We start from the raw sequence: 12,313 nt of genomic DNA on the forward strand, positions 1-12,313 counted from the left end.
TGGCTGATGTAATCCATTCATTATATTATTGAAATGGTCTATTTTTAACTCTATTGAAACCTCACAGTCCCTGTGGAAATCCCACATAGTATAAATACTCCAAAACAGTTCATCTAGAAAGTTTGATTCAGAGTAATTGCCCGCAGAATAAAGGGCAGAAAATGCTGGAAACATATTACGAGGTCGAGAAGATATTGTATGTTATCATTTCCGTCATTGGAGTTCCTGGTAAGTGAGTGGGACAATTTCAGTTCTGTAACTGTGCGCTTCCCGGACCTGATCGACTGATATTCATGTCACATAGCTTATTTCAACAGTTTGGAGTGGACCAAATTTCATAGGAGCAGATATAGGTTCTTCAGCTCAACGAGTCTGCCCCGCCATTCAATCATGAGCTCAGCCCCACTGCACAGCCTTCTCCCCATAACTTTTAACCTGTCTATTCAAGAACCTATCAATGTCTTCCTTACATACAAATCCAGTGACTTAACCTCCACAACTGCCTACGGCAACAAATTCCACAGATTTACTGCCCTCTGACTGAAGAAATTCCTCCGCATCTCTGTTCTAAGCGGACGCCCTTCAATTCTGAAGTTGTGCCCTCTTGTATTCAACTCCCCCTCCATGGGAAACAACTTTCTGCATCTCCTCTGTCCGCACCTTGCACCATTCAAAATGTTTCATCCCTTCTCCTAAATTCTAATGATACAGGCCAAAACGGTCAAATGCTCCTCAGATGATCACTCTTTCATTCCTGGAATCATCCTTGTGAACCTCCTTTGAACCCTCTTGAATGTCAGCACATCCTTTCATAAATAGGGAGCCAAAACTTCTCACCATATTCCAAGTGAGGACTCACCAGTGCCTTGTAAAGCCTCAGCATCACATCGCTGCTCTTCTATTCTATTCCCCTCGGAACGAAAGCCACAACCTGGGTTATTAATCGTGAAATATCGCTGTGTTTCATTCCTCTTCTGAACAGACAAAACATCTCCTTTTTGTAACACACAGGGGACACGTTATGTCAAGAGACACGTTGCATCCAGTTGTAACAGAGCTCGGGACAGGCAGCATTCAGAAAAGGTGTGCGGGGAGGGTTTGATATTGTGAAGTTGGATGTTTTTGAGTATCAGAGTGAAGACTTGATCTGGATTCTGCCACAGTTGGAAACCGCTGTCTGTCTGTGAACTATTGTGATAGATCCCGAGAACCAGTGGCTGCAGATTTGCAGGCAGGCGGTCTGGTGAAATGTCAGATTCTAAGATGCCCTTGCCTTGTCTCTGCAACCTCCCTTGCCCCATAAGATGCTGTTTAAAAAAATCTGATAAAACACGTCTGGTCAGGGTTTTACTCAGTGAAATGGGCTTTTGCTGTTCACCCCACAGAAGTGCTTGAACCCTTCTCCCTGAAGCCGACACTAGGATCCATGACCCACATGTCACATTTGTCGCCCCTCACCTACTTCAAAACTGGATTTTACGTGAAAATCCATCGGGTTTTCAAAATAGGAGAATGGGTTCAGTGATGAAGGGCTCAAGCTCAAAGCGTTGCTTAAGTATCATCTTTATTGTTAAAGTAGACTCTTTGACACCTGTGTTCCCCCCGCGTTGTGCTTTTCCTTGTGTTCAATAATGCCAAATGTGCTTGATCTCACTTTCTCCAGTGAATGTGGTGGCGATTGTGATCCTGTCCCGGGGAAAGTGCGGCCTTTCCACCTGCACCACTCGCTACCTGTTGGCCATGGCAGTGTCGGATCTACTGGTCATTATAATTGTGGTCATTTTCTACCGATTATATTATCATTATTTTCCGGTGAATTTCCAGAATAGCACCAATGTGTGCAGAGCCATTTATGCCCTGACGTATGTAGCTGCCAACTGTTCTGTCTGGTTTACTGTTACTTTCACCCTCGATCGTTTTGTGGCCATTTGCTGTCAGAAACTGAAGACCAAATATTGCACCGGGACCATTGCAACTTTTGTTGTAGCGACCACTGGCGTCCTGCTCTGTCTGAAAAACATTCCCTTCTACTTTGCCTATCAGCCAAGATGGATCATCGACAATGTACCGTGGCTCTGTGTACTGACAGACAGTTATTACACTGACCCAGGGTGGGTGGCATTTGACTGGCTCGATAAGGTTTTAACTCCATTGGTTCCTTTCGCTGTAATTCTGCTGCTCAACGTTTTGACGATCCGGCACATTTTAGTGGCCAATCGTGTCCGGAAGGGGCTAAAGAATCAGAGCAAGGGGGAGAACCGCAACGACCCGGAGATGGAGAGCAGAAGGAGGTCTGTGGTTTTACTTTTCACGCTCTCCGCCAGCTTCATCTTCCTGTGGCTGGTGTATGTGGTAGAATTCGCCTACTATCAGATCGCATGGAGCGGAATAGATCGGAATCATTGGGAAATCATCTTTCACGAAGCTGGATATTTACTGAGTAATTTCAGCTGCTGCACGAACACATTTATTTATGCTGCGACTCAGTCCAAATTCAGGGGGCAGATTCAGATTGCGGTGAAATATCCAGTCAGCTCAATGCTTCAGTTCATGAAGAAAGCGGCTCTTTGACTCGACCCAGCGGTGACCACATGACCCCATCCTGGTCTCCGCTTCCTGAAATTCACCCCAAAGTTCAGGTACTTTCCTGGGTGGGACCATCAGCTCCGGACGTTTCCACGCTCACAGATAACGCTCTCACCCTATTGCTTTCCATATCGTGGTGAGGTTTGAGCCGTCTTTGCCAAAATGACAATCATCTTCCTTCGCCGACGGCTAAAGGAACCCTTAACCCCTGACCTTTCAGGTGCCACCCTCTACCCGAGTCTCCCATGGTCAGCGAGAAGCTGTGGGGAATGATAGCGACATCCGACTCCCGTCAGTCGGCGTCTGTGACGCTCCACTCCTGATGTTTCAATGTCGATATTGCAGAGTAAAAAGAAATCGAGTCGGCCAGCTGGGCCCTCAACCCGGATCTGATTTTCAGTCACGGCCAACACACTCAAGCTTCAAATCCCTCATGGCACATCTAAACTTCACTAACTTAACAATTGTCTGTTTTTCTCAAACAATGCTGCTTCGGCCAATTTCGCCTCCATTGTAACCAATACGATACATTCTATGAGAGGCTATTTACAGGCACCTTGATTTAAAATGTTTGCTTTGTTCAAAATTCCCCTAATTGCTGAACGATATCTTCCCTGTCTGGCAGGTCCTTGTTTAACCATATAACAATTACAGCACGGAAACAGGCCTTTTTGTCATTTCTAGTCTACACCGAACCAAGTCCTCTCCTCTAGTCCCATCGACCTGCCCAGAACTCTCTATTCCCCTCCCATCCATATACCTATCCAATTTTCCTTAAATGACAAAATAGACCCTGCCGCCGCTACTACTCCCTGAAGCTCATTCCTCACAGCACCACTCTCTGAGAGAAGAATTTCCCTCTCATGATACTTCTAAACTTTTCCCCCCTTAACTCTTAACTCATGACGTCTTGTTTCAATCACTCCCACTCTCAATGGAAAAAGCCTATCCACAACAATTCTATCTCATAATCTTAAATACCTCAATCAAATCCTCTCTCAACCTTCTGTGCTCCAAGGAATAAAGACCAAATCTGTTCAATCTTTCTTTGTAATCTAGATTCTGAATCCAAGGTAACATTTTCATAAATCTTCTCTGCACTTTCTCTACCTTGTTGATATCCTTCCTATAATTCGGTGACCAGAATTACACACAGAATTCCAAATTTGGCTTCAGCAATCCCTTGAACAGTTTCAACATCACTTCACAATTCCTGTATTCTATGCTTTGATTTATATAGGCCAGCATACTAAAAGCCGCCTTCACCACCCTATCTACAAGAGATTCTACCTTTAGGGAACGATGAGCCATTATTCCTAGATCTTTCTGCTTCACTGCATTTCTCAATGCCCTCCCATTTACTATGTATATCCTGTGTTGATTATTCCTTACAAAATCAATCACTTCATATTTATCAGCATTAAACTCCATCTGCCATCTTTCAGCCCACTGTTCTAAGCAGCCCAAATCCCTCTGCAATCTTTTATAACCTTCTTCATTATCTAAAATTCCACCTATTTTAGTTTCATCCACATATTTACCAATCCAATTTACCACCCCATCATCCAGATCATTCATGTAAATGACAAACATGAAGGGACCCAATAGAGATCCCTGAGGCACACCGCTTGTTACCGAAATCCAGTCTGACAAACTGTTATCCACTTGACTAGACTCTCTGGTATGTTTCCATAAGATCCCATCATTCTTCTAAAACCCACAGAGTACATATCCAAGCCTTTATCCAACGACAGTTATTGAAATAAGAGGCAATTCGGCGCCTGCCATAATTTCCATTTCGATGACCATTCCCATACTGGTATAACCGTCCTGGCTTCACCCATTAAGAGCGTGGGTCCAAATGTAATATTGAGGAACAGCACATCACGTTTCCTGGTGGACACCCAATGCTATGAATATCCTTGGTCACCTATACTTTGGTCTGATTGCACGATTCTGATCTATTTGCCTATTTATTTTCTCTCTGTCTAAAATCCCATCACAGTTTTGTTTCCCTTTACCCAGCTCTCCTCATTTGCGACCATCTGTCTACCACGCTATGGTCGTTTATCCCTTCCCAGCTTCTCACCCCAATGTGAATGCTGGTGCAACGAGCTACAATGTGTCTGCATATTGTTTTTTCCTGATCTCCTCTCCCCAGCCTCATTCTCTGGCGATCACCAGTGTTTGTCATCCCTCCTTCATGTTAATGAATCCGTGATCGTTTTGATATGACATGTGAGTTTCCCCGCAAAAAAAAGATATATTCTTTCCAATCACCTCGTTTGTCTTTCGCTGCTTATTCCTGATAAACCAAATACCAATGATCTCTCCAAACATTTTGTATCATGTACGTTTCCACGTTGTTAACCATGTGCTCTTCAGCTGACTGACGGAACCCCTCTTTCTCGTCAGGATGATTTGTTTTTTGCTGAGGTTTGAGCGAGTGATCTGCCACTGATCATCTGCTGTCTGTCTCTTGGATTGCTTTGTCAGCTCACTTCAGATGGTCCCATCTTCAAACCACTGGATGCCCCCTTAAATATGCCGAGGGTCTGGCTTTGAAGGGTGATGTTCAGCCTCAGGCTGATTCTGGTTTTTGTCCACATTATGGTCATTCTTACCAGGGTATCCTGAACATCACCATTAATCTTCTTCACACGAAGAATTCTGACATTGTAGGGTCAAGGATCACATTCTGCTGGAGATGTCATGGAGTAAAAACTATAACTAATAAAAAAAATACCTTCGAGGATAAAAAAAAAAAGCGGGCTGTCTTAAACAGCAGTTCCTCACAAAAATGTTTGTTGAGGAATGTTGGTCTTCATGTCATGATGATGTTAGTCCAGATATGCTCTCCAGCATCTTAAACCTTATCCATGTAGGAAAGGTTCACTGGATTGAGTTGTGGGACATTAGGACATCCGCCCTACCTGATGTGTTAATGGTGTTCTGTATCAGGCAGCCATGGACTGTTTGACCTGCTAAATTTATATGTGATCAATTTGTTGCCAGAAACTCAAAACAAAATATTGCACTGGGAGAACTGTGGCTGTGGTTCTGACATCAACAGGCATTCTGCTCTTGAATAAAACAAGTCACTCAATTTAACACCAACCATAATTATCAGCAATACACCGTGGTTCGTTAAAATTTAACCAGGTTATTTTAGTGATCCGAGGTGGGTGGATTTGATTGGTTCGATACTGTATCACTCATCCCACTGCTGCTGAATGCCCTGACACAGTGTAGTGGTCGGTCAAGGTGCTGTGGGTTGGGGTGTAGAGCGAAGGGAGAGCCAGAGATGCTGAGCTGGAGAGAGGTCTGAGGTTTTACTCTTCACCATCTCCTGTGCCTGAGGTGTGACAGAGTATATCGACATGTTTTTGGGAGATAATTTGGGAAAAGTTTGTTAGAGTAGGCCACTACAAACACTTTAAAACAGATCTGATTTGAAATACTGGACCTCTGCTAATACTAGACATATGGGCTCCACAGCATTTGCAAGAGCGTTGGGAAGTGCCCAAGAGACTTCACTAATGGATTGTTGGTTACGAAAAGGCAACAGATGAAAGATCTTGTTGAAGCACCTTCTATCTGGGAAGGAACTTGCTGTTCTAAGAGGGTCATGTGGTTTTGCAAGCAGAGGATTAAAGTTGAGGGAAAATGTGTTGAGAAAGATAGATAATTTTCCAGAGGATAGATCTGTTGAATTGCAATTGGAGTTGGAGAAATTGAGGGTGGAAGAGGAAAGAGAGAAATGGAATTTTGAGTTGCAGAGACAACAATATGAGGCTGAAAAACAGAGGAAATAGGTACTGAGCCCCGATCTGAAGCTTTGCACATACCGTTAATCTACCTGTGCTTCGAGCAATAAAGCCCCATCATTTATATCCCCTTGCAATAACACATATCTCCCTCTTGGCAACATTGTCATCATTCTTCTCTGCACACTCAAGCCTGACGAGATCTTTATTGCAGAAAGTCAAGTTTAATGTCATCTGATTGTACAAGTACAACCTGATGGAACAGCGTTCTCCGGTCCGCAGTGCAAAATACACAAGGCACACAATGAGGCAGATCGCATGGATAGATAAAAAATGCATATGTGGGACAAGAATTCTATCTATAAAAATAAATAAAAATAAATAACTAAATATTGATTTTTACCTATGATAATCTCAGATGGTTAGTGTGCGCAGTTCCTTTAGTCGTTCAGCATTCTCACTGCCCATGGGAAGAAGGTGTTCCTTAGCCTAGTGGTGCTGGCTTTGATACTCCTGTAGTTTTTCCTTTATATGAGCAGCTAAAATATGATGTGTGCAGGGTGGAAGGGATCCTCAGTGATTTTGTGCCCCCTCTTCATATCATCCCGGTAGATCATGTCAGTGTGGGGGATGGGGGAACACACAAGTGATCGTTTCTGCCACTTTTAAGGTCCTGTGGATTAACCTCCATTCCATTTCTCTGCAGCAACCATACCACACTGTGATGCAGCTGGCCAGGACACACTCAATAGAGCTCCTGTAGAAGGTTGACATAATGGTGGCCGGTAGCCTTGCCTGCTTCAGAATTCTCAGAAAGTGCAGTCGCTGTTGCACCTCCCGATATGGTGAGTGTCCAAGTTAGGTCATTAGTTAAGTGAACTCCAAGGAACTTGGTGATCGCCACTCTGTCTACTACAGAGTTGTTGATGTAGTGAAGGGTGGTTGATCTTGGTTCTCCTGAAATACACACTCATCTCCTTTGTCTTGTCTGCGTTGAGACTTGAACCATTTCACGAGAGTTTCCACCTCTTCTCTGTAGTGTTACAAGATCAAACCAGCAACCACAAAGAAGGTATATCACACAGGAGTAAAGATGAACAATTACTTTCAATTACTTTCAACCATTAATTCAAAATCCTTCCCCCCCCACTTTTTATAGCATTGCCCACTGGTTACTATGCAAATTTCTATTACAGTGTAAAACTACTAAATTCCCCAGCCTAAATAAAATCTAAGTCATATTTCCAACCAGCCCACAGATAAAACTTAGTCACAATACAAAGACAAAACACACACAAGACTCACAAAACTTTGAACTCAACCGAAGCAAAGATCATAAACAAAATTCAGTTTGTTTGTTAAACTGAAGCCAAAAGATCTAACAGAGAGGGAGATAGAGAGAGAGAGAGAGAGCACAAAATTCAAAGTGTTGCTTGCAGAGAGAGGAACCACGGGCTTGGTCCGGATCCTCTGGCTGCCTTTGGAATGATTCATCCTTTTTGAAATCCCAACATTCTAAACTGTCCTGCAGACCATGACCATGTCTGGGCCTTTTTCCACTCCACAACACCACCCAGTGGTGGTTTATTGTCCAAGTCCAGAAATTTTTTTCTTTTTCAATTCCTTCAGAGTCTGTCTCCCACTCTCTCAAGCAGTCCACCTTCACCTTGGCTCTGGCCCTCTAAGCCAAACTGTCACTTTTTAACATAAAACCACACAACACATAGGCCAATACACAACACAGAACTCTGTAACAGTGGCGCGATTTATAATTATTGCTGATGAGGCCAACGACTGCTGTGTTGTCTGCAAACTTGATGACACTGTTGGAGCTGGATCTGGGGATTCAAATATGGGTCAGTCGCATGAAACGGAGCGGGCTGAGCACACAGCCCTCAGGTGAAAAATATCGTAACTAATGTCCACATCTCAAAGTCATTGCAATTGTCAGTCTAGGGTTTCACAATCCTTCAATTTCACTAATTAAGCTCAGCGTCACGGAGCAATTTAATGTGGCTGATGTAATCCATTCATTATATTATTGAAATGGTCTATTTTTAACTCTATTGAAACCTCACAGTCCCTGTGGAAATCCCACATAGTATAAATACTCCAAAACAGTTCATCTAGAAAGTTTGATTCAGAGTAATTGCCCGCAGAATAAAGGGCAGAAAATGCTGGAAACATATTACGAGGTCGAGAAGATATTGTATGTTATCATTTCCGTCATTGGAGTTCCTGGTAAGTGAGAGGGACAATTTCAGTTCTGTAACTGTGCGCTTCCCGGACCTGATCGACTGATATTCATGTCACATAGCTTATTTCAACAGTTTGGAGTGGACCAAATTTCATAGGAGCAGATATAGGTTCTTCAGCTCAACGAGTCTGCCCCGCCATTCAATCATGAGCTCAGCCCCACTGCACAGCCTTCTCCCCATAACTTTTAACCTGTCTATTCAAGAACCTATCAATGTCTTCCTTACATACAAATCCAGTGACTTAACCTCCACAACTGCCTACGGCAACAAATTCCACAGATTTACTGCCCTCTGACTGAAGAAATTCCTCCGCATCTCTGTTCTAAGCGGACGCCCTTCAATTCTGAAGTTGTGCCCTCTTGTATTCAACTCCCCCTCCATGGGAAACAACTTTCTGCATCTCCTCTGTCCGCACCTTGCACCATTCAAAATGTTTCATCCCTTCTCCTAAATTCTAATGATACAGGCCAAAACGGTCAAATGCTCCTCAGATGATCACTCTTTCATTCCTGGAATCATCCTTGTGAACCTCCTTTGAACCCTCTTGAATGTCAGCACATCCTTTCATAAATAGGGAGCCCAAAACTTCTCACCATATTCCAAGTGAGGACTCACCAGTGCCTTGTAAAGCCTCAGCATCACATCGCTGCTCTTCTATTCTATTCCCCTCGGAACGAAAGCCACAACCTGGGTTATTAATCGTGAAATATCGCTGTGTTTCATTCCTCTTCTGAACAGACAAAACATCTCCTTTTTGTAACACACAGGGGACACGTTATGTCAAGAGACACGTTGCATCCAGTTGTAACAGAGCTCGGGACAGGCAGCATTCAGAAAAGGTGTGCGGGGAGGGTTTGATATTGTGAAGTTGGATGTTTTTGAGTATCAGAGTGAAGACTTGATCTGGATTCTGCCACAGTTGGAAACCGCTGTCTGTCTGTGAACTATTGTGATAGATCCCGAGAACGAGTGGCTGCAGATTTGCAGGCAGGCGGTCTGGTGAAATGTGAATTAATCCATTCTGCTGTCAGATTCTAAGATGCCCTTGCCTTGTCTCTGCAACCTCCCTTGCCCCATAAGATGCTGTTTAAAGAAATCTGATAAAACACGTCTGGTCAGGGTTTTACTCAGTGAAATGGGCTTTTGCTGTTCACCCCACAGAAGTGCTTGAACCCTTCTCCCTGAAGCCTACACTAGGATCCGTGACCCACATGTCACATTTGTCGCCCCTCACCTACTTCAAAACTGGATTTTACGTGAAAATCCATCGGGTTTTCAAAATAGGAGAATGGGTTCAGTGATGAAGGGCTCAAGCTCAAAGCGTTGCTTAAGTATCATCTTTACTGTATAAAGTAGACTCTTTGACACCTGTGTTCCCCCCGCGTTGTGCTTTTCCTTGTGTTCAATAATGCCAAATGTGCTTGATCTCACTTTCTCCAGTGAATGTGGTGGCGATTGTGATCCTGTCCCGGGGAAAGTGCGGCCTTTCCACCTGCACCACTCGCTACCTGTTGGCCATGGCAGTGTCGGATCTACTGGTCATTATAATTGTGGTCATTTTCTACCGATTATATTATCATTATTTTCCGATGAATTTCCAGAATAGCACCAACGTGTGCAGAGCCATTTATGCCCTGACGTATGCAGCTGGCAACTGTTCTGTCTGGTTCACTGTTACTTTCACTCTCGATCGTTTTGTGGCCATTTGCTGTCAGAAACTGAAGACCAAATATTGCACCGGGACCATTGCAACTTTTGTTGTAGCGACCACCGGCGTCCTGCTCTGTCTGAAAAACATTCCCTTCTACTTTGCCTATCAGCCAAGATGGATCATCGACAATGTACCGTGGCTCTGTGTACTGACAGACAGTTATTACACTGACCCAGGGTGGGTGGCATTTGACTGGCTGGATAAGGTTTTAACTCCATTGGTTCCTTTCGCTGTAATTCTGCTGCTCAACGTTTTGACGATCCGGCACATTTTAGTGGCCAATCGTGTCCGGAAGGGGCTAAAGAATCAGAGCAAGGGGGAGAACCGCAACGACCCGGAGATGGAGAGCAGAAGGAGGTCTGTGGTTTTACTTTTCACGCTCTCCGCCAGCTTCATCTTCCTGTGGCTGGTGTATGTGGTAGAATTCGCCTACTATCAGATCGCATGGAGCGGAATAGATCGGAATCATTGGGAAATCATCTTTCACGAAGCTGGATATTTACTGAGTAATTTCAGCTGCTGCACGAACACATTTATTTATGCTGCGACTCAGTCCAAATTCAGGGGGCAGATTCAGATTGCGGTGAAATATCCAGTCAGCTCAATGCTTCAGTTCATGAAGAAAGCGGCTCTTTGACTCGACCCAGCGGTGACCACATGACCCCATCCTGGTCTCCGCTTCCTGAAATTCACCCCAAAGTTCAGGTGTTTTCCTGGGTGGGACCATCAGCTCCGGACGTTTCCACGCTCACAGCTAACGCTCTCACCCTATTGCTTTCCATATCGTGGTGAGGTTCAAGCCGTCTTTGCCAAAATGACAATCATCTCCCTTCTCCGACGGCTAAAGGAACCCTTAACCCCTGACCTTTCAGGTGCCACCCTCTACCCGAGTCTCCCATGGTCAGCGAGAAGCTGTGGGGAATGATAGCGACATCCGACTCCCGTCAGTCGGCGTCTGTGACGCTCCACTCCTGATGTTTCAATGTCGATATTGCAGAGTAAAAAGAAATCGAGTCGGCCAGCTGGGCCCTCAACCCGGATCTGATTTTCAGTCACGGCCAACACACTCAAGCTTCAAATCCCTCATGGCACATCTAAACTTCACTAACTTAACAATTGTCTGTTTTTCTCAAACAATGCTGCTTCGGCCAATTTCGCCTCCATTGTAACCAATACGATACATTCTATGAGAGGCTATTTACAGGCACCTTGATGTAAAACGTTTGCTATGTTCAAAATTCCTCTAATTGCTGAATGATATCTTCCCTGTCTGGCAGGACCTTGTATAACCATATAACAATTACAGCACGGAATCAGGCCATTTTGTCATTTCTAGTCCGCACGGAACCAAGTCCTCTCCTCTAGTCCCATCGACCTGCCCAGAACTCTCTATTCCCCTCCCATCCATATACCTATCCAATTTTTCTTAAATGACAAAATAGACCCTGCCGCCACTACTGCTCCCGGAAGCTCATTCCACACAGCACCACTCTCTGAGAGAAGAATTTCCCTCTCATGATACTTCTAAACTTTTCCCCCCTTAACTCATGACCTCTTGTTTCAATCTCTCCCACTCTCAATGGAAAAAGCCTATCCACAACAACACTATCTCATAATCTTAAATACCTCAATCAAAACCTTCTGTGCTCCAAGGAATAAAGACCAAAGCTGTTCAATCTTTCTTTGTAATCTAGATTCTGAATCCAAGGTAACATTTTCGTAAATCTTCTCTGCACTCTCTCTGAGGCACACCGCTTGTTACCGACCTCCAGTCTGACAAACAGTTATCCACTTGACTAGACTCTCTGGTATGTTTCCATAAGATCCCATTATTCTTCTAAAACCCACAGAGTACATATCCAAGCTTTTATCCAACGACATTTATTGAAATAAGAGGCAATTCGGCGCCTGCCATAATTTCCATTTCAATGACCATTCCCATACTGGTATAACTGTCCTGGCTTCACCCATTAACAGCGTGGGTCCAAATG

At 44.1% G+C, this 12,313-nt stretch overlaps 3 protein-coding genes across 5 annotated transcripts in view; all 3 read left to right on the forward strand.

Annotated features, from left to right (window-relative positions):
• rec8b (REC8 meiotic recombination protein b) overlaps positions 1-12,313 on the forward strand; it is a 139,819-nt gene that overhangs the window by 99,724 nt on the left and 27,782 nt on the right. The window contains exons 21-22 of one of the 3 annotated variants that reach the window (XR_011347732.1): positions 7,060-7,198; positions 9,379-9,462. The gene's annotated coding sequence lies outside the window, so the exon portion shown is untranslated. Of the gene's footprint in view, positions 1-1,011; positions 1,089-7,059; positions 7,199-9,378; positions 9,463-12,313 lie in introns of those variants that run through there. The other 2 variants (XR_011347731.1, XR_011347733.1) reach the window with 2 other exon arrangements.
• Positions 162-2,571, forward strand: LOC138748065 (probable G-protein coupled receptor 139). The gene is made up of 2 exons (XM_069907760.1): positions 162-228; positions 1,664-2,571. The coding sequence occupies exons 1-2, from the start codon at positions 162-164 to the stop codon at positions 2,569-2,571; spliced, it is 975 nt and encodes a 324-aa protein (XP_069763861.1).
• On the forward strand, positions 8,528-10,959 carry LOC138748066 (probable G-protein coupled receptor 139). The gene is made up of 2 exons (XM_069907761.1): positions 8,528-8,594; positions 10,052-10,959. Exons 1-2 carry the CDS (start codon positions 8,528-8,530, stop codon positions 10,957-10,959), a joined length of 975 nt encoding a protein of 324 aa, XP_069763862.1.

This window comes from Narcine bancroftii, chromosome 13 (assembly GCF_036971445.1).
Source record: "Narcine bancroftii isolate sNarBan1 chromosome 13, sNarBan1.hap1, whole genome shotgun sequence".
Taxonomy (NCBI): Eukaryota; Metazoa; Chordata; class Chondrichthyes; order Torpediniformes; family Narcinidae; genus Narcine; species Narcine bancroftii.